Below are 24,156 nucleotides of genomic sequence, written 5' to 3' on the forward strand. Positions count from 1 at the left end.
CGCACACCCATGGTGGGTGTGTGATACAAACGTGGACGTTATCAATATGATACAGCATACAAATATACTGAAGATAATACTCATATCGCTCTTGTATAAAACCACGAGCGCGTTTCATTTACTTCTCAAAGCTTCCCGCGATCTGACCCGACATCAGTCAGATGACGTTTCTCTCAACCAGCTGTTTTTTTTTATTACAAGTAGAAACATGAATACATATTTTTGTCTCTATCACACAACGCATATTTTTGTTGTGTTGTTTTTATTCTTACCACATTAACCTAATGTTAGAAAAGGATAGAGGATATTTTTCCAGCCGAGTCCGAGTACAGCCGAATTCAGTCGACTTCAAGGTTGACACGGCCAATCAGCCGACAGTTTGCGAATTTTACACGCGAAATTGACCAATAGAAAGTTGAAGTAAATAGTGTGAAGTTCGTGCGAATAATTCCGGAAACCTGTGACAAGACGAGCCAGCAAAATGAAGCGAGTTTTTCTTTATCTCGCAAAAATGGCTGACGCGTCGTCGGCGTTGCGCGCTAAGAAAATTCCTGATAGTTTGTACGAGTTGTGTATTCATAACGTGGTAAAATGTTATAATAAAAGTAATAAGTGTTATCGAGATGAGTTACGTTCGCTGCCAGATACCATACTTATGGATGTTTACTTTAAGGTAAGTTTTCAAACGCAATATTGTAGATAAAAACAGGCGGTCGGATAGTAGGTACCGTTATTTCATCGGATAATTCAGGTTTGGCTTGCCAGTTGTTATCAGACGGGGTAAAATCTCAGGGTTGCAGAGATGCGTCGTTGGGCCGAATTCACGTGACCATGAACCTCTATGGCGTGGGTGCCTGGCAGCAGCCAGTGGCACTTTCACTCTTAGCGCAGACATCCATTCGTCATGACACGGGTTCTTTGTTACGAAACAGTTTAGTAAACAAAAAACCTGAAATACCTAGGTGTTTAGGTTTGCAAAAGATGATTACATGGCTAATGGAACTAAAAATTACACCATTAAATCAATGAAAGCTTAGTAGCTACTTCAGTTGTATACATAGAAGTGTTACTTATCTCTGTCTATTGGCAAACACAGATGTCTAAAATACTGATATATTGTATATTATGATGCATCATTGAAGATATAAAAAAAGTTATGCAAGATCTATTATTCAACTTTGTTCTTCATTAAACCACATTAANTAACTTTCAACAAGAGCAGGAGGTTCTCAATTCAGTTGTTTTGATATAATTATTGTTTATTTAATTACCTGCTGTTATGTAACTCATATGATTGCTTAGTAATAGGTACTTGCTCTTCATTTAATTATTAAAATATTTAATTATTACCAAAAAAATTTTTGTCCTAGAGTTCTTTTGACTGGAACTATTTTAACATAATAATTTGAAAGGAATGGCTCCTTCACATCCATTACAGTATGTAGAATCTTTTGCCATATCCTGATAATATCAACACGGTAAGATATTATCAAGATTGAAGAAGGCTGGAATTGATTGAGGAAGCCGTTGACAACAATCAATTAATCTTTATAAATATTTCAATTTCCTATGCGTATGAAGACCAACAAGTTTCAAGAGTTATTTTCCACTGCGATATACACAAAAAAATATTTTTTTAACATCTTTTTAATTTAAGTAGAACAGGTACACTAATTTGCAATTTTTATTGTAATTTATAGATAATGACAGTGTAATTAGAAGTCCATTAGTTTTAATGATGAAATTAGTTAAGTATATTTAGTTTGTGAAATCATAAGATAGATATTAAGCTAATCTGTCTGTTTTAAGACAGATTAGCTTAATATCTATCTTATGAAGGTGTCCTTCCATCTAAGAGTATGGGTCACCATACTGTAAGGGTAACCTTTTCCAGGATCTTGCAAGATTTCCCCAGCCTAGTACCTACCTACAAATTTTTTCCAGGATCTCCAAGATTTCCCCAGCCTACTACAAAACATCCTTCTCCATCCAGTGGTCCATGATCTGTCTCTAAATGAACATCCTTATCAATTCTTGGAATATTCTGGGCTGTCCAATTGAGTGCAGTTTTATTGACATTTGAGGCACAATGCAGGAGATTGCTGCAATTGCGGCGGTGTCAGGTTTCATTGTGACTGCACGGTGTGTCGGAGCCTGCGATTGGCCGACAATGGACCCTATTCTGAGATGTTTAGGCTGACCAAATACCGTCAAGGCGTCTAAAGAAAGTCATAATATAGGGTAGTCCAAGATTACAGAATGATTGAACCTTTAACGTGCTTTAACCATTAATTGCATAATGTTGAAATCATAACTAGAACCTTATGTTCTTGAAATAAGAGTTTTAAACGATGAAAAAAGAATTGGTTACTTGAACTCAATAAATTGTCTGTGATCCTAAAAGTTCAATACGGTATCCAACTTAGACAACCATTGGATATACGGAGGTTCTCTATGTAATCATCAGTAATCGTGATCTTATCCATCCTCCACCGAATCCAATTCATGAAAAATACGGAGTTCACGTCGGCAAAAAATACATAAGACGTCAATAAAGACCACAAGTGTGCAGCCAAACCAAACAAAGCCTGTTTTAAAATAAAGCTTGCAAAAAATAAGTAAAAATAGCCAAGACTCAAATGTTCAAGACCATTAATCCACCAAGGTCTTTAGCCTAATCCTAGTAAAAGGACAAAAAGTACATCATGATCGTGATGGTATAAATACCACGGATTGGACAACTATCGCTACCGAATACCGACTTGTACCGCAAATAAAAAACACTCATAACCTACTTGCAACATTTAATGCCTAGCAGAATATAATCGATAATAACAAACAGCTTGTGATATATGAATATTGAATACCCTTTATTTTGTCTACCAATCTAAAATCCAATAACGTCCGAACTCGTGGTGTATTGAACGCTATTATACGTTCACCAAGTTTAAGCATTGATATGGCTTCGTCTGGACTCTGGCGAAAGGCAATCGTTTATCATTCTCGAGGGTTCCCACATCGAAAGTCGGCACCCCACGTCGCATACAGATTTCTACAAACAACGCACTTCCTACATTATGTGAAAGTTATTCGCGATTCTGCAAGCACCGGTTCTCGCGAATTCTTGTTATTGTTACGCAATCCTTATTATGAATGAGCAGACGCTCTTTCATGTTTTGGTCCAAGGTGTGACTGATTGGTAATCAATCTTTGTTAACTGACGGAAGATTAGCAACAACCTTTTTAATATCAACCTTTTCCCATCCCTGCTTTTAATATAAAACATAGACGATTCATTTAAGGCAAGTCGGTAACGAAACATCGAACACGTCTTTCTTGTAGGCGTTAGATACAAACGAGCCGATTATATGGAATTCAAAATCTCTGTGCAGAGGTAGACCGTTGGTCCCGACTTCACAGAATCGATAACCTGACCCCACTAATCAAGTTTTGATAGTCACGGGCGAGAGCAATCTAAAATCAATTTATCAAGGCAAAAGTGACCCGCTCTGACTTCACAGTACACGGCTATAATTTTTATTACCGGATTCTGTCTGGCCGAATCAATTGATCTTTTAAAAGACCACAAAAATTCCTGATACTTTTATAAACTTTGTTTGCTTTAGAATTAATTGCATCCACTGTTTTAATAGTAACTCCATAAGTTGCGTCGCCTTCCCACGGAACTTTTCTTTTATAATCCTGGCCGAATACTTTTCTTATATTAATTTCTTGTCCTCTGTTTTATTTAAAACGTCTTTTGTTAAAATACTTTTTTCTTTATTTAACCATAGTTTAGCATACTGAAAGCCTCGATGTTACAATGCAAACATAGGTGCGAACAAAACTAGTGTTTCATTTTTATCACCACGCATCATCACAAGTCACAACCACGTCCCAATCACGCCCATATTCATTACCATATTATTATCATCATCCACCACAAACCATCGTATCATGATAATAATATTATTTGCTTTCTTGTAACTTTAATCTTTAGATACAGAGATAGTTGGTTCAGGATTTTTATAGTAATTACTAGCTGTGCCCGCGACTTCGTTCGCGTGAAAACCCGTTTTTGCATAATTTTTCATTGTTGCTCTGCTCCTATTACTCGTATCGTGATGGTATATAGCCTATAGCCTTCCTCGATAAATGAGCTTTCTAACACTGAAATAATGTTTTAAATCGGACCAGCAGTTCCTGACATTAGCGCATTCAAGTAAACAAACAAACAAACTCTTCAGCTTTATAATATTAGTAAAGATCATCATCCACCACAAACCATCTTATCATGATAATAATATTTGCTTTCTTGTAACTTTAATCTTTAGATACAGAGATAGTTGGTTAAGGTTTTTATTATTTATAGTAATTATCATGATACAGCTTAAATCCATGTTTATTAGTGCAAATGTAAGTGCAGTAAGCACTATAATTTTTCCAATAATTCATTAGTTATCAAATTTCTCTAGAAAAGTTAAGAATATTCTAATAAATCAATAGTAGTATGTACCTATAATTCCATCCCATCCCCATTTGCCAATTTGCAAATGACCAATTTGTAACATAATTAAGCAAATTTTATTTTTGATCGAACTTACGTTGTCGTTTACAATATTGCATGTAACATTTTTCGACGAAGTAACCTAATTGTTGCGGTAAAGTTATGACCTATGTAATAAACATTTGGAATGCGGTCGATTTGCTGTCCTTTTAAAATGCTGCAGAGTCCGTAACATTTAATGTGGAAAATTCTATCCTACATTATAATGTCGATGCAAGTAATTCTGGGTAAACTAATTAATTATTTAAAGTCAATGCTGATGCACATGAATCATCAAGCTTCAATTTGAGTCTATTTGGAGTATTTGCTCGGACATTTGATCATGCTTTTTCATAGATCTACTGTGCCTTTTTGTTAACAAACCAATTGATTCACTATGTTACGTTTAGCCTTACGGTATACCGCGATGAATGAACTAAATCACATCGATAAGACTCAACTCTTTAGAATATAAAAAAAACGGGATTAAACTTGAGAGTAGATGAATATATTCTCTCGACTGTGTCGCCATCGCCTATGAGCTATGAATCTAGTATGGATTTACAATAATATGGATGGATGCATCATCTGACACGGATGGGTATTCCAATCTGTCTGGACTGGTCAAACCAAAGAATGTCTTTTTTAAACGTCTACTAACAGAGAATCTCCTGACCAGACTATGTGGGCGTAAGGTGGGCTAGACAAAATGACTGAGACCCCGATTGAGTTGAATATTGCACTTATCGTAATTCACTTTCCTGTCATGTTATGGGAGCGGCGCGGTTACAGTTAGAAATCTGCTGGCGCCGTTAGCAAGCGATTTGCATTTTTGGGTGAAGGCGAACCGCCTCCTGTCTGTAACTTTTGTAACGATAACGGTTTGCTGTGACGGAATAAGGTCGACAATTGGACAGATTTTTAAGATATGAACCACCCATAAACAGTAAGGTTTGAGGAAAACGAATACAGGTTAGTTTAACCTTATATACTGAGGTTTTAAAAACTAGGCTTTAGCTGTGGGTGTATGTACGGTACGGTGCTTAGTTATGTTCCCAAAAAGTCGACTGATAATGCCAGCTTCCTTGTTAATCTTTATTTGTTCTGCTAAAATTGTACTTAATAGAACTTGATTTGTTTTTAAACTTACAAGTTTATTTTTAGACATTTCGGTCATCATAAAAATAACGTCAGAACAAACCGCTACCGACATTAATGTTATGGTTAACTTCTATTTTTACTGTCCGTATTCCAGATTGTTAGCAAAAATAAACGAAAAAAATATAGTTTTATTAGATTCCTTTACTTGTCATTGATTTCTACATGCACCAGCATGTGCTTTTGACCAATGTTACGCTTGTTTCTGTACTATAATATTCGAGAACTTCACTCATTCTGTAATTTTCCAGTCGCACCCTCTCAAACACTGAACCGGTTATTTTGCAAACTTTCGACCGGGTTTTTTATTTCACTTATCATCGTGAGTCATTTATCAGGTTTGTTTGCGAATATTGTCCCAAATATCTCAAGTTGGCGAGACTTACGCTAAAAATGTATTTAGGTATGTACTTAAACTATCTCTAATTGCCACTTTCTGACACAAATAGAAAGCTTCGAAAGTCGAGTGTTAGTTGACGTTAATAAATTTTCTAAAGCGCGGGGTTACGCAAGGATCTGTGTTTGTGCCACAACTATAATATTTGCAGAACTATGAAGAAAATTTACCTCTGATTGCATCAGGTAGTCTTGACATTTTGTGTCTATTGACGTGCATTGGCGTAAGTGATAACAGCGATAAGATTAGGCAAAACTATAGAGAAAACCAACTACGGTGAATACATTTTAAAATGAATGATAAGGCTTTCCTTTCCTGTGTTTTGTTACATGGGTTATAACAAAGGAACGGCTAATTAAATTTCGCTGGCTTAAATAAATCTAAATATTTTGTTGCATAGTTATTGAATACACATGCAAGTGTCAGTCTGGTGATTCAGCTGACTGGCACACGATGACGAACCATTGTACATTCATTCATACTTAGTATGTGCATTAATTTTAATGACTTTTCTGGTTAGGAACATCCTCCAATTTTTCCGCAATTTTGATGGCCATGCTTGGCTTTATTATGAGCTATTATCATATCTAATCCCTACTGGACTTTTACTTTATATCTCTCTCGATCTATTTTCCTCAACATTAATAGTACTGCTATAGTTTCGAACGGGTCCGCTGTCGCCCTATCGCCCGTGTCGTGACGTGTAAAAGCCCCTTTCGCTTTTATAGTGAATTTCTCTTAGGCACCGCGCTCACTCTAGGCTCTATGTGACGATTAAACTTAACTTAATTTATATGAAGCTTGTGAAAGTAACACGACCGCAAATCTTGATCATAACCTTAACAGTCAGATTTTAAAAAAATAAGACTTATTGAACTCTTAAATTGTTGTATTTACATCGTCCAGTTTGGGTAATTATAACAATAGCTACTCTGATTTTATGCTTTGGTATTATAGCAATTACAACAGTAATTTCCATATTACATTGTCAAGGAGTGACTCCAGAGTTTAAATGCAGAGTAACAGATTCACCAGTACCCCAGTACCAGATTCGGGTACCTGAGCGTCATGAAAAAAATCTTTACACTGTCAGGTAGGTTTGGAAAACAGAAAAAAGTGTGCCAAGTGATAGCAGGCCCTAACCGACCGCGTTAAGGGACAGTTCTGCTCCACAAATCTATTTTCACTTTCGAATACACCATTGTGCTCGACTCTGCTGTGTGAACGCGTGATAGAGCTCAACGCTCACGGTACAAGTCGTTTTGTTTGATAGACGCCTCGTGAAAGTGGAGTGAAGAGTCAAGGTCAGAATATTGGGGGCACGTTTTTATATTGAGCTCTTCTGAGACAGGTGAATTTGTACAGGTACAAGCGACATCAAGCTTGACTTTGTGGCAGCTTATGTAGTCGTAATAGTGCTATATCTATACTAATATTATTAAGCTGAAGAGTTTGTTTGTTTGTTAACTTGAACGCGCTAATCTCCGGAACTACTGGTCCGATTTGAAAAATTCTTTCAGTGTTAGATAGCCCATTTATCAAGGAAGGCTATAGGCTACGATCAATAGGAGCAGAGCAACAATGAAAAATGTTGCGAAAACGGGTTTTCACGCGTACGAAGTCGCGGGCACAGCTAGTTAGTGTATAAAGGTATAGGCTGATGTGCTGTCAGCCGTGCCGAAATAAACAAAGTTTTTACCGTCTTCACACCCAATCAATTACTCAAATGCGTCTTTAGCTTCCTCGTGCAGGTTTAGGAAGCTGCATTTACTACTATTGAAAATATAGGTCATATCAAAGGTTATCTGGGTCCGTATCAGTATCAGAGTACTGGGTACATTTAACATTTTATTATTCTGTGGTACTGGTGTGGTATTATGTTCCAAAGGCCGCCCTACCCTCTTTTAGGAAACGTGCTCTGGCTACTATGTATAGAAAACATAGGTTGTATAAAAGGTTATCAGTGTCCAATCAGTTATGATCAGCTGTGTACAACATCCAACCATTATTTTGCTACAATGTGCGATTATAACGACGTCTTCAAATCTGTTATGTTGTCCCAAAGGTAGTATATTGGGCCCTGAAAAGGACCTACAATGAAATAATTAGATTTTAATTGCTCCTCTTCAAAACAATCTTTCTGCTATCACCATGTAATATAATTTTCAAGTTCTACTTACTATTTTGGTAGCTATTTTAGTAGTACGGGACGGTAAATAATATAGTCTGTATCCTTGAACATTTATTAAAAACCCAGTAATAATAATAACTTACCGGATATAGCAACAAATTAGAATTTACAGCTAAATTAACATTAATTCAAATGATTTCTAATTCCAAAATTCCAATATTGCTATTCTAATACGGAATGAATCCAATTTATTAAACTCGCCCATTTTGTTAGTTAGGTATTCGCTATAAACTGGGTAATAAATAATTTAGTTTGGCTATAAATTATTTAATGGAGCTGTTAAGACCAGAGAGAGAAACATAAATAAGCTACAATAAAATGAACGATGTGCATACTTTGCCATTTCTGTGCTTATTCGGTTTGAAATAAATAAGTAAAAAGAGGTTATATGCAATTTTAACGAGGGATTCTTGAGCCCACGAAGGTTTGATTTATGATACCAATAAAAAAATATTGCTAATGAAGAATGTTCACTAATTTTGTTTTTTAGCTTTCTGTATTCTCTGTTAAAAATAAAAAATACACGTGAAAGAATTATTTCGATACGTTAATTAGTTTCCAAGATATTGAATTTTAAAAGTGCGGGAGGCGGCCGGCCCGCCATTTTATGCGCGTGACGTCATATTACAACGACTGGCTCATATTTGTATGGGTGGAATCTTGCAAACTGAATTAAGACCCACTTGCAGGCAACGATTAAGCTGAAATTTCGCAAACACATGTGATTTGGATGACCNAGCTCCGAGAGATTCACCGATTATCTAAAATCATCTTGTTTCCGATCCCAGGTAAGTCCGTCCCTGTCCCATCGCTATTTCATTTAAAACTTCATCTTTTTTCTACTTCTACATTTTCTTGATACAAATCCTCCTTTCATTAGTATTTCATTAATTCCCTTGTAAATTTCTACCGCTTCTTCTACTTTGTCACAACCTGTCATACGATCATCTTTAAATACTGGATCTTTCATCATCAAATCATTTATCATTATACCATCCTTTCCTTTACATGAACTGTCGCACACAACCCGTACTCGTGTGCTGGCCCTATCTTCCTGTCTTTTTACCGTGTTCCTATACAACTCTTCACATTTCATTTCTTCCTCATTCATCCACCTTTCATTCCTTTCCTTCTGCTCGTTCTTCAATTTCCTAACTCTCTCAAAAGTCTTATTATGATCAACCAGTGAATGCATCACTACCATGCTATTCGACTGCTTCCTTAAATCAGTTGAACCACTACACCAAACGGCCGACCAAAGATACAAACCTGCCAACATAACCGTGCAAGAAACATTGCTGCTAACATTTAAATAAATATGACGTTTGCTAACGAATAAGGATTTGCTTGTTTAATTTTCTATCCCATCAGTGCAATGTTACAAAATGTAGTTTTTTTTATTTAATAGATAATGGCAGGTTGAACCAACAAGAAGGTTTTAGTTTATCAATCATAATAATCTTCTTGACAAGTTAAATCGTCAAACAACTTTGATCTGAATAATTTTGAACTTTACTGACGAACAGTTAAAGATTATTTTCTCTAACTTGAGATTATTCTGTAACATAGATTCAAAAGGTAATATGTGCTCGCGATTCGTTGAAGGATTCAATTTGAAAACTGACGAACCTTTTCATTCCGTGACTGTACATGAATCATCAAGCTTCAATTTGAGTCTATTTTGAGTATTTGCTCGGACATTTGATCATGCTTTTTCATAGATCTACTGTGCCTTTTTGTTAACAAACCAATTGATTCACTATGTTACGTTTAGCCTTACGATATACCGCGATGAATGAACTAAAATTAAATCACATCGATAAGACTCAACTCTTTAGAATATAAAAAAAACGGGATTAAACTTGAGAGTAGATGAATATCTCTCGACTGTGTCGCCATCGCCTATGAGCTATGAATCTAGTATGGATTTACAATAATATGGATGGATGCATCATCTGACACGGATGGGTATTCCAATCTGTCTGGACTGGTCAAACCAAAGAATGTCTTTTAAACGTCTACTAACAGAGAATCTCCTGACCAGACTATGTGGGCGTAAGGTGGGCTAGACAAAATGACTGAGACCCCGATTGAGTTGAATATTGCACTTATCGCAATTCACTTTCCTGTCATGTTATGGGAGCGGCGCGGTTACAGTTAGAAATCTGCTGGCGCCGTTAGCAAGCGATTTGCATTTTTGGGTGAAGGCGAACCGCCTCCTGTCTGTAACTTTTGTAACGATAACGGTTTGCTGTGACGGAATAAGGTCGACAATTGGACAGATTTTTAAGATATCAACCACCCATAAACAGTAAGGTTTGAGGAAAACGAATACAGGTTAGTTTAACCTTATATATCTGAGGTTTTACAAACTAAGCTTTAGCTGTTTATGTACGGTACGGTGCTTAGTTTGGTTCCAAAAAAGTCGACTGATAATGCCAGCTTCCTTGTTTATCTTTATTTGTTCTGCTAAAATTATACTTAATAGAACTTGATTTATTTTTAAACTACAAGATTATTTTTGGACATTTCGGTCATCATAAAAATAACGTCAGAACAAACCGCTACCGACATTAATGTTATGGTTAACTTCTATTTTTACTGTCCGTATTCCAGATTTTTAGCAAAAAGAAGCGAAAAAAATATAGTTTTATTAGATTCGTTTACTTGTCATTGATTTCTACATGCACCAGCATGTGCTTTTGACCAATGTTACGCTTGTTTCTGTACTGTAATATTCGAGAACTTCACTCATTCAGTAATTTTCCAGCACCCTCTCAAACACTGAACCGGTTGTTTTACAAACTTTCGACCGGGTTTTTTATTTCACCATCGTGAGTCATTTATCAGGTTTGTTTGCGAATATTGTCCCAAATATCTCAAGTTGGAGAGACTTACGGTAAAAATGTATTTAGGTATGTACTTAAACTATCTCTAATTGCCACTTTCTGACACAAATAGAAAGCTTCGAAAGTCGAGTGTTAGTTAACGTTAATAAATTTTCTAAATCGCGGGGTTACGCAAGGATCTGTGTTTGTGCCACAACTATGATATGTACAGAATTACGAAGAAAATTTACCCCTGATTGCATCAGGTAGTCTTGACATTTTGTGTCTATTGACGTGCATTGGCGTAAGTGATAACAGCGATAAGATTAGGCAAAACTATAGAGAAAACCAACTACGGTGAATACATTTTAAAATGAATGATAAGGCTTTCCTTTCCTGTTTTGTTACATGGGTTACAACAAATCAACGGCTAATGTTTCGCTGGCTTAAATAAAGCTAAATATTTTGTTGCATAGTTATTGAATACACATGCAAGTGTCAGTCTGGTGATTCAGCTGGCTGGCACACGATGACGAACCATTGTATGAATGAAGATTCATACTTAGTATGTGCATTATTTTTAATGACTTTTCTGGTTAGGAACATCCTCCAATTTTTCCACAATTTTGATGGCCATGCTTGGCTTTATTATGAGCTATTATCATATCTAATCCCTACTGGACTTTTACTTTATATCTCTCTCGATCTATTTTCCTCAACATTAATAGTACTGCTATAGTTTCGAACGGGTCCGCTATCGCCCTATCGCCCGTGTCGTGACGTGTAAGCCCCTTTCGCTTTTATAGTGAATTTCTCTTAGGCACCGCGCTCACTCTAGGCTCTATGTGACGATTGACGGCACAGAACTTAATTTATATGAAGCTTGTGAAAGTAACACGACCGCAAATCGTGATCATTCATAACCTTAACTTTTGAGATTTTTAAAGAATTAGACTTATGCCCGTTTTCACCATAAAAATTCCTGTTATGTGTTACCATACTAGGGGTCACTTAAAAATTAGGGATTGATGGTGAAAACTGGCATTATTATCTTAAATTCTCTTATTCTTTTATTTGGTTATTCTGGTATTATAAAAATAACTACTCTGGTTTTATGCTTTTGTATTATAGCGATTACAACAGTAATTTCATTAATCATTACATTGTCAAGGAGGGACTCCAGAGTTTAAATGCAGAGTAACAGATTCACCAGTACCAGATTCGAGTACCTGAGCGTCATGAAAAAAGTCTTTACACTGTCAGGTAGGTTTGGAAAACAGAAAAAAGTGTGCCAAGTGATAGCAGGCCCTAACCGACCGCGTTAAGGGACAGTTCTGCTCCACAAATCTATTTTCACTTTCGAATACACCATTGTGCTCGACTCTGCTGTGTGAACGCGTGATAGAGCTCAACGCTCACGGTAAGTCGTTTTGTTTGATAGACGCCTCGTGAAAGTGGAGTGAAGAGTCAAGGTCAGAATATTGGGGGCACGTTTTTATATTGAGCTCTTCTGAGACAAGTGTATTTGTACAGATACAAGCGACATCAAGCTTGACTTTGTGGCAGCTTATGTAGTCGTAATAGTGCTATATCTATACTAATATTATAAAGCTGAAGAGTTTGTTTGTTTGTTAACTTGAACGCGCTAATCTCCGGAACTACTGGTCCGATTTGAAAAATTCTTTCAGTGTTAGATAGCCCATTTATCAAGTAAGGCTATAGGCTATACGATATCACGCTACGATCAATAGGAGCAGAGCAACAATGAAAAATGTTGCGAAAACGGGTTTTCACGCGTACGAAGTCGCGGGCACAGCTAGTTAGTGTATAAAGGTATTGGCTGATGTGCTGTCAGCCGTGCCGAAATAAACAAAGTTTTTGCTGTCTTCACACCCAATCAATTACTCAAATGCGTCTTTAGCTTCCTCGTGCAGGTTTAGGAAGCTGCATTTACTACTATTGAAAATATAGGTCATATCAAAGTTTATCTGGGTCCGTATCAGTATCAGAGTACTGGGTACATTTAACATTTTATGTACTGGTGTGGTATTATGTTCCAAAGGCCGCCCTAACCTCTTTTAGGAAACGTGCTCTGGCTACTATGTATTGAAAATATAGGTTGTATAAAAGGTTATCAGTGTCCAATCAGTTATGATCAGCTGTGTACAACATCCAACCATTATTTTGCTACAATGTGCGATTATAACGACGTCTTCAAATCTGTTATGTTGTCCCAAAGGTAGTATATTGGGCCCTGAAAAGGACCTACAATGAAATAATTAGATTTTAATTGCTCCTCTTCAAAACAATCTTTCTGCTATCACCGTGATGTAACATAATTTTCAAGTTCTACTGACTATTTTGGTAGCTATTTTAGTAGTACGGGTCGGTAAATAATATAGTCTGTATCGTTGAACATTTATTAAAAACCCAGTAATAATAATAACTTACCGGATATAGCAACAAATTAGAATTTACAGCTAAATTAACATTAATTCAAATGATTTCTGATTCCAATATTGCTATTCCAATACGGAATGAATCCAATTTATTAAACTCGCCCATTTTGTTAGGTATTCGCTATAAACTGGGTAATAAATAATTTAGTTTGGCTATAAATTATTTAATGGAGCTGTTAAGACCAGAGAGAGAAACATAAATAAGCTACAATAAAATGAACGATATGCATAATTTGCCATTTCTGTGCTTATTCGGTTTGAAATAAATAAGTAAAAAGAGGTTATATGCAATTTTAACGAGGGATTCTTGAGCCCACGAAGGTTTGATTTATGATACCAATAAAAAATATTGCTAATTGAGTCGCAGGCGCAAGAATGAAAGAAAAGAATATAATGATTCTAACTAGTAAAACAATAAACAATATAAATGGTACCTATTTAAACTTTTTGTTATTCGTATAATAATGCAGTGAACTAAGAAACAATGAATATTAACTCGCGTTTTATAAATAACTAGCTGACCCGGCGAACTTTGTTCCGCCTTAATGGCAATAAATAAGCAGACTTTTTTTTATTTCGAACGGGATAAAAAGTATCCTATGTCCTTCTCCTGGCTCTAAACTACCTCCCTGACAATTTTCAGATAAATCGGTTCAGCCGTTCTTGAGTTATAAGTGGAGTAACTAACACGACTTTCTTTTATATATATAGAAGATAACGCCGATAAATGTTATTGATTATTTCAGCCTGGCCGAGATATTCGTGAGTAATAAATTACTGAAGAAACAAAAATATTTTTATTTGTTATTTGCAACATGTATTACGTACGCACTTAGTAAGTGCCAGTCTTTACTTATGAGTATGAGTAACTTTACATACTCAAGACAACAAATAATAATTATATTAATTTGCACCATTCTTGGCGATCTACAAGTGTATTCGAGAAGATTTTCTAACAGACACAATTTAAAGGTCATATCTTTTAACCCTGTCAATTGATTGAGAAGTTACTTTAAGACAAATTGAAAGATTCTTCGTTAAAGACTGAGCTAAATCTAGCCAACCTAAAAATATAAGTAAATCGAAATATTACGTACAGTGAAATCCAGTACATAATGTCATCCAGATACGAATACTACATACATTTATAATTTTCTGGTATACGTAAAATTCCCTGAGAAAATGATTTATTTGTGTAATAAGTTACGCGCTGTTCATATTTTGGAGCTTGGTTTTACGTTTAGAATAGAATAAAAAAACTTTTTATTTGAAAGAAAGGTATACAAGATACAAGCAGGCTAGACATAGATACAAACAGAGAGAAATATACAAGTGATCAGTTAACTGCTTGTACCCCTATGACAAAAAGGCACACGCTCAGCGTACATCAAGACCGCCAGGGCTTGTCTTGAAACTGATTTTCAGCGGGGGCCCTTTAAGTGTAGGGAGGGATCTTTCCCCATATTGAAACTCAATTTTCTCAATAATTGTCACCAATTTGATTGACCGGCGTCAAGAGAAACCGCGCCATGCAACTGCAACGACGCAGCCCGCAGCGCTGCAGCGGTTTCACTTTCACTGGCTTACGTAAACCGACCTTTTGTTCACGTTTGTTTTGCTCACTTTTTGAGGCTGCCAGCACCGTGGCTGACCGATTTTATTGCTTGTGACCTGGTATGTGTGCACATACAACGACGATGTGCAAGTGATGTACTTCTGCTTTGCCATTTAAAGGAAAGGGAGTATCCTTCTCAAATTACTCATAATATGCATTTCGGTTTTTTGTTCTGGATTATGAAAAATTATTTTGCTCACATTTTGAGGCTGACAGCACCGTGGCTGACCGATTTTATTGCTTGTGGTATGTGTGTGTGCACAATACAACGATTTGCAAGATGTACTTCTGCCATTTGATTTAAACGAAAAGGGATATCCTTTTACTGAATATTAATTTCGCTCTTTTGTTCTGGATTATATGGAAGAATATTTAGTTCAAGAGCGGAGAGATAAGTCAAATAAAACACTCGAGGAAATTCTGCGATAGTTTCGCTTTTTCGTATGTCTGCCCAAAAAAATGTCCAACCATCTTCCTTGACAAGACTGCCTGCCATTGCTTCATCAATTTATGGGTAAATTCTGTTTCGATTGGATGCAATTCCCGTGTCCACATTTTAGGCTTCATTTTACAGACTAGTTGTGAGAGTGGTTTGGTTAGCAATAACCGCAACATTGTATGCTGGGAGCAGTTTGTTGGCAATAATCGCACTGTCAGTGTGTGTATCATTAGCACCGAGTCAATCTCGACCGGTAAAAGTGGCTTTGATTCAATTTTACTGCATGTCACATGAAAGTTGGTTGACAAACGACTATCTGTGAATTGGAATTGTGGACCACAAATTGTTATTGATTTCATGTCTTCTATGTGTAACTACCTAGATTAATTGGTTAAAATCTGTTCTTTTTTTTCTATCGGCAAGCTTATTTTCTTTGAATGCTGTATTTAGCTGTAAAGGCATATCTTTTAGATTCTAGCTTTCTAATAAATGTAACGATGCATGTAAATTGATATGTTGTTGGTAAATCTTCAACAATAAATAAATAAATAAATGTCTTCAAACACATTGGAAAGAATTACAGTATACTATTTAGAATCAAATTGGGTTTAGGCGCAAAATGTCAAATACATACATAAAAAATCTTAAACCTAACCTAATTTACCTATTAACTCAGCGGTTAAACTAATCAACAAAATTAAAATGGGATAAAAATATCATAAATTAACATTTTTATGGATTTGACATTTTGCACTGTTGACATTATGCGCCTAAACCTCAAATTATCCCCGAATTTTCATACCATATTTTTAATAACTGTTATTTTTTATTTCAGGTAATGAGTGACAGCTATTCAGCATTCAGTATGTACTTGCTACTTTCAAAAAGGAACATTTCTTTTCTTACTTACGATACTTGAACAATGTTATCAGTAACATTGAGGGTTTCCTGTGCGCCAGAGGTCAGTGTCATAGCGGCTACGACAATGAACCAAGATAATAACTTGAACAAACATTTCACCTTGAGGAGAAAGTGATCACTTATTTTAATAACCTAAAACAATAAACATAAAAGAGATTCTCGTTTTATCTCGTTTGAATAAGTAATTCCGAATCTATCCAAGCACATGATGTGTTTCCAAACCGTTGTTAAACGGTTTTCATTCATGCTTCAGGACATCAAAATTACTGCACAATCCTTCTTCGATCCGTTTAGTTCTTCGCTCGTCGCTTAGTTTTATTTTCCATCGCAAAATCGTTCTAATTTAATACTCTTCTCTACACGTGAGTTGATTATTTAGGAAACAACCCTGACGTCTGATTTTGTGAACCATCCAGCCTTATTAGACGTCTGAATCGGAACAATGCGTGACAATTCCTTGTCCTATGAAGCACGAATCATATTTTCTGTTTGTCCCACGTAGGATTCAAATCCAAGATCTGCGGATCATGAGAAATTCCAGTCTCTAAAAACACGTTCAATTTTGTTAAACCGAGACCACGTTAACAAACCCTTAGAAAATCTTAAGTGGCTCACATAACATCTTGAGGATCTTATTAACTATTAACTACTCGATAGTTATGTCAACCTCTGCAGGATGCATGATTAACCAAACCTAACTTGCACTTAGGTAACGATGACTTAACTTACTCAAACTAATGAGGCTAAACGCAATGCCCTAACTAAACCGCAAATTAACCTTTTCATTAGCCTTTATGTAAGGTTGATTTCCGCAAAAAACTTTTTAAAATGTAATTATTTAGACACGTAAGTGTTGTAACGTTTAACGAATAACATGCAAGAAATATTACAAATCAATAAAATTAAAAAAACGTTTAATAACCTAGTTTGTTGGTAAAAGTTTAATGAACAAAGGATATTTATTTTCTGTTGTTTGATTACATATTATATCTACCGAGTCGTCGAGTGTTATCGCTTTAGTAATAAATTAAGTAAGTTACTCTGAAATTAATGGCGCAATGTTCGTCACTAATTTAGAGTGCATACTAATTTAGGTCATCGCTAGTATTTTGTACGCTTTTGACCTTATTCCGACCCAATATTACCTACTATTAATACCCCTAAGTGGATACGCTAATGTTACCAATTTTCCAAATTAGTCCAATCAACATGGACATCCAACATCACAAACGCGCATGTATATAATATCTAAGATTTTTAATATGTTGTAGATACATGCGCTCTATGTCGATGTTGACTGGACTAAATGCAAAATGTGACAGTTTAATATGAAAATATACTTGATTTACCATGTGCCAGTTTAAATAATTGCAGTGGTTATATGACTAAAAATATCGTCGGCGTCTAATGTCAAAGTCCTCAATACATTCGATATTAGAACCACCGCCGCGAATGGCCTCACACATTTTTGCAACTCACTTTTGAGCTAAACGTAAACTTTTTAATTGCCCGCTTTTGCTAAATAGTGTCCAACTTTAGTTTACATAACCTCTCAAACGATTCTCTTGCAGAATCGGCGTTAAGTGAGATAGCACTTACAACGAATATACTTTAGATTTGCTTGATCATGATAATTTCCGAAAAAAATATTCATCAAGAAGAACCAGCTTGCATCCAGCATTTTGTATATCTTCACATGCATGTAGGGTTGCCAGGTGTCCGGCCTGTCCGGCTTTTGTTAGGCTTTTTATGTGGCTGCCGCGCCAAGCTAAAGTCGAGCTACAGAATAATATCAAGCGCACGCATCAGGATGTTAGGCAACCGATGATAATACTCACTCGTGAGCTATGCCCCTATCCGTGACATGCCCGGGTTTTAGGGTAAAATGTCCGGCCAAATGAAGCACAGAGTCCGGCTTTTGGTTTTTGGACCTGGCAACCCTACATGCATGTCATATTGGTAGCTTAGCCTTGGCTATGTATGCCAGCTAGTTGTTCGCCTAGGCTACCTAGCCAGACTGGAGGCATTCTAGACTCCACATCGCGGTCACCCGGTGGCCCGCTTGCACACTTGCGTATGCTTGACTCGTCAGAAGACCGCAGCCACAATCGCGTCTATGTTAATTGCCAACTGCTATGGCGAGGCTCCGGGTGGCTTACATGTAACTAGCCCACGCTGTGACGGCTTTGCTGGAAAGAACACAGATGATTGAGGGTAGAAGAGAGACGATTTTGATCTAAAAGTAAAACTAGTTCGGCCTTATGACAAGCTTCATAAATTGCACCGGTTATAAAATGCATTTCTTGCCGTCGGCTTTCAACGCTCTAAATTGTTTGAAGTATCACTCGTTGTGCAAATTGGATGTTTCCTCCGTAACGTATTATGCAACTAATAAAAATCTTGTTGTCACTCTTGATTGTCTTGTTTATTCTGCCTGTGGCTTCATTACTCGTACGCAGCGAGGTTATATAGTGTAGTGATATATTTTATTCGCGTCGATAGGAATTTCCTAAATGAGAATTTATGCTCGCGTATTTCCAGTGGAATTGTTTTTGAACTGCTTGGCTGACGCTCACGCATCCATGATCGCTACATGAATTATAACACGAAAAATCTAGACTATGTAACCACAGGGGAAAATTTTGCTCTTCAGTTCATAATTAGAAAAGAGATCCATCCAATCATGAAATGTGAAGTTGTAATTGATTGCTTTTCTTTCTTTGATTGGTATGAACAATTCCTATTTCATTGGTTTCATTAAGAAGCTGATGAGTTTATTAAAGGATAAATTAAATAAGTAATATCATCGAAACTCGTGGACGAATTTTACAGCTTCATCTTTGTGTAAAATGTATGTTATGTACCTGGAATTACGCAAATAAAGAAATTTGATTTGATTTGAATGTCGTTTGACATCTACACGTCTACACAGTTTTTTATGTGAAAAAATACATTTCTTCCGCGTTTTTATTGGCGAATCTTTACAAATCACGAGCCCATTATAATTTAAGAGGCATAACTGGGAACTGTTATCATTTGACAGTTATTTTGCGACCGCAGACTACGTTTTATGTGCCCGTTATCGGCTGCTTCGGTTTGGGGGGGTACAGTCAGCGTCAATAGTTCGTGAGACCCAAAATAGCCAAAAAAATCGCAACACGTCTTTGTTACAGTTGGAATAAGGTTGTGTTGTCAACTATTTGGACACTGGGTGTTACGAACTGTTTGAAGCTGACTGTACTTCATACTTGTCTACCAAAACAACAGTGCATTGACCGAAGCGCGCGTGTTTAGCAAGCATGGGTCAAGGTTGTCGGCTGTCGGCGGTTGTTATTAGAGCAATCGTGAACTTTAAACGTTTCATTGAAAATTGATTGGAATTTCTCAAGCACGATACCAGTGAAGGCAGTAAAATAAACGCTTAATTGGATATCGATATTTGTATTGGCTGCGGAAATAAAGACGTTTCAATTTAGAGATATTACATAAATTTATATTCAAAATGGCACTAGAGATCTCAATCGCATAATAAATTTTGGTTTTAATAGCAAAATACGCATGGTGAATAAATAAGGAGACGTAATTGATGGTTTTGGACCAGTAAAACGTGCCACCAACAAAGACCCGGCAGTGTTTGCTGGGTGTGGACCGATAAATTTAGACGCGTGACGTCACGTGGCCTGCCAATTGCCGACCCTGACTTGTCTGGTTACGGCGAACGTTCGACAACAATCGGCATTGTCTGATGGTGGTCGCTAGTCGCCAACCGCAGACCGGATTCCTTATCCGCATGGTTAACTTGTCGCTAAGTTATGTATCGAAAATTGTCTACGCTTTCGAACACGAGAGCCACTTGCTTTTGATTGGTCAATAATTGAATACGTCCCATATTTACTTACTGTAGTATTTCATTACCACACTTACACATTTGTGCATCAATGTTTTTGTATTTAGCAAGCCTGAATGAAGAATGTTCACTAATTTTGTTTTTTAGCTTTCTGTATTCTCTGTTAAAAATAAAAAATACATGTGAAAGAATTATTTCGATACGTCCATTAGTTTCCAAGATATTGAATTTTAAAGGTGCGAGCGGCGGCCGGCCCGCCATTTTATGCGCGGGACGTCATATTACAGTGACTGGCTCAAATTTGTATAGGTGGAATCTTGCAAGCTGAATTAAGACCCACTTCCGGAGACTCGATATTTTAGCGAACTTTGAATGCCTATAAAATCATAACTAGCTACTTGGTATTTTTGAATGAAATAAAAACAAATGTATTTGTGTATGTAAAAGCTTAACTGTAACAAAGGTTTCAAGTGATTTTGCATACCTAGTAACATTCTCAATTAAATCAATCTTAGATAGTCAATTAAAGCTTAAGAATTGAAATTACAAGTTTGGCGACATAATTAAAAATATATTATGAATAATACAATCGAATAAAACAAGAATAATTAACAGACCGAAATTCTTGAATATTGACTCAAACTCGAATATCGATAACCTAAAATAAACTGAGTGGTCTGGTCTATTGATATGCTAACCTGATTTCTGTTGACACCAACCAAGTTATGTACAAGTGAATGTTGAAGTAAATTATCAATTTGCTATCTAGGCTATCAACATTTTTCGACGAAAAAATAACTCATGGATTTTGTAAAATATGCACAATTTGATTCATTTAATTAACGCGTCGTTTCTGCAAAGCAGTTTCAAAAGTATCCTATTTTTTCTTTAGAGATGAAAGCATGGAACATGAGTTGAACTTTAGAATAGAAATTTCGACACAATATTTTTGCTTACATTGTTGTAGCAGTAGAATTAGTATGTTGTTATCAATTCATAGCATTGTGTAACAGCAGTGATGCTACGACTAAATCTGCTGTATTGTTTTGAACCAAGAGGTCACACTAGAAATATTACCTATGTGGTATTTATCGCTGTCGGGGTTACTAGTGTGTGTGGCCGATATCATCGAATACTTACATAAAATACAAAATACATGGGTACCTAAATACAAATAAGACATTTTCTTAGCTCTTCAATGCTTCTTCTCTTCTACTCAATACTTACATATGTAATCATTGTATTTTGTGTATTATGTAATTGATTTTTATAATAATAACGTATTCTCTCCACCCTAGATTGATGTTCAAGGAGATTCGATGATGAATTATAAGGCGGCGTAGTAAATTCTAAAAAAGAAGGGAAAGTACCTACTACAACATTAATTATAATAATGAATATTATGTTTCATATGTATGATAATAAAGTATTTTTTCCTAAATGTCATTGATTCTAGGTATAATGTTGACAACATCACAAACAATACAGAAATAAATCAAAACAGGTGAGCGGCGCGGGCGCATTGCATTTGAGTGGTGGCCAGCGGCCTTGCGTAGACCCGCCGAATGTCTTCGATCTTATCATTATGCTAATAAGGCTAAAATGTAATTGTATGCGCTTGCAGTTGCAGTTATGTAAGGAAATGTCTTTTGAAAATATCAGGTATCGGAGACAAATAGCTTTCAATGTTTTTAGGGTTCCGTAGCCAAAATGGCAAAAACGGAACCCTTATAGTTTCGTCATGTCCGTCTGTCCGTCTGTCCGTCTGTCCGTCTGTCCGTCTGTCCGTCTGTCCGTCTGTCCGTCTGTCACAGCCGATTTACTCGGAAACTATAAGTACTACAGTGATGAAATTTGATGGGAATATGTGTTGTATGAACCGCTACAAAATTATGACACTAAATNTTTATTTAATTTTTCAATGCTTAAGTGTCCATTAGAATGAAAGGGTGCTTAATGTATTTAAAAAAATAGAAAATAATTATGATGGGTTAATGTTTTTGGGCGGTTTTTAGGCGGTTTCTGACAATGTCCTTTCGACACAATATTTTTGCTTACTTTGTTGTAGCAGTAGAATTAGTATGTTGTTATCAATTCATAGCATTGTGTAACAGCAGTGATGCTACGACTAAATCTGCTGTATTGTTTTGGTCCAAAGGGGTCACTAGATATTACCTATGTGGTATTGGAGCTGGGAGCTCATTTATCGCTGTCGAGATTACTAGTGTGTGTGGCCGATATTATCGAATACTTACATAAAATACAAAATACATGGGTACCTAAATACGAATAAGACTTTTCTTAGCTCTTCAATGCTATTCTTCTTATCTTCTGCTCAATACTTATGTAATCATTGTATTGTGTATTATGTAATTGATTTTTATAATAATATAAAGTATTCTCTCCACCCTAGATTGATGTTCAAGGTGATTCGATGATGAATTATAAGGCGGAGTAAATTCTAAAAAAGAAGGGACAGTACCTACTTACTACAACATTAATTATAATAATTAATATTATGTTTCAGACTCGGCATTTCGTCGGCCGTTTGGTGTAGTGGTTCAGAACGGACTACTATGCCGAGAGGTCCCGGGTTCGATTCCCGGCCTGGCAGAAATTGAATCTGATTCTGATAACACAAGCATTAAGTTGCTTACTTTGGGGCTAGCTGGCGCTGTGTGAAATTGTCCAAAGATTATTTATTTATTTATATGTATAAAGTATTTTTTCCTATAAATGTCATTGATTCTAGGTATAATGTTGACAACATCACAAACAATACAGAAATAAATCAAAACAGGTGAGCGGCGCGGGCGCATTGCATTTGAGCGGTAGCCAGCGGCCTTGTGTAGACCCGCCGAATGACTTCGATCTTATCATTATGCTAATAAGGTCTAAAATGTAATTGAAATTTGTATGCGCTTGCAGTTGCAGTTATGTAAGGAAATGTCTTTTGAAAATATCAGGTATCGGAGACAAATACCTTTCAATGTTTTTGGAACGTGGGGTTGCCGGATGATGAAAAAGTGGATAGATCAGTCCTGGAGAATTTTTGGGTTGATCTTGTGTGTGTTAGGTTAGTTTTTTGGGCACGTTATAGAAGAGAGATCAGAGAGAAACTGTATGAAATTAACGTATTTAAATTATTAGAATCAATGTAACCTCGTATCTAGGCATAAAATTTGACCTCTTCTTTGGCATAATACGGCGTGGCATAGTCAATGCATTTGCATATTCCATTCTTCATGTTTTATGTTGGTTCCTTATTTTTCCTTATCCGTGCTTCCTGTTTATCTATTTCTTTTTGTCCGTGTTTTCCCTTTAATTTTTAATTATGCGTGCAATTCAAAATAACTTTATAATTATAATTGTATTTTGCTGTGCATCGAAATTACGATAAACTATTGTAGCACACCGGAAAGTGTGCCCTCGTTTATTTTCTGCATATCGTAGCGCATACGTATATTTTTCATAGCGAATGGATATCTTCCGGTTTTCTTTACGAGCAAATTATTTAGGCAATGATTTTCCTGAATCTGAAGGATCATCCATAAATAAATCAATGCAAAAGTTAGTTCACGAACATAACACTTGATGGAGATGAAACTTTGATTATTTTGAATATAAAACTCAAAATAACTAACTTTTATAAGAAACAAGAGTTTTGATCGGAGGACGCACCTTTTTGAGAGAAACCGTAAATAGGGAAAAGTCGCGGGTCATAAATAATATGTAACAAGACATCTAGGGAATTC

General features: G+C 36.2%; 1 protein-coding gene across 3 annotated transcripts in view; it reads left to right on the forward strand.

The window, feature by feature from the left end:
- The first annotated feature begins 150 nt into the window (after positions 1–150).
- Positions 151–24,156, forward strand: part of Pat1 (Protein interacting with APP tail-1) — a 63,445-nt gene continuing 39,439 nt past the window's right edge. Inside the window, exon 1 of one of the 3 annotated variants that reach the window (XM_028321955.1) lies at positions 151–673. In XM_028321955.1, the coding sequence (XP_028177756.1) occupies positions 482–673 (192 nt within the window). In that variant the 5' untranslated portion in view covers positions 151–481. The remainder of the gene's footprint in view (positions 674–24,156) is intronic. The other 2 variants (XM_028321954.1, XM_028321953.1) reach the window with 2 other exon arrangements.

The sequence above is a fragment of the Ostrinia furnacalis genome, unplaced genomic scaffold (genome assembly GCF_004193835.3).
Source record: "Ostrinia furnacalis isolate ACB-3 unplaced genomic scaffold, ASM419383v2 OfSCF7586, whole genome shotgun sequence".
Classification (NCBI taxonomy): domain Eukaryota; kingdom Metazoa; phylum Arthropoda; class Insecta; order Lepidoptera; family Crambidae; genus Ostrinia; species Ostrinia furnacalis.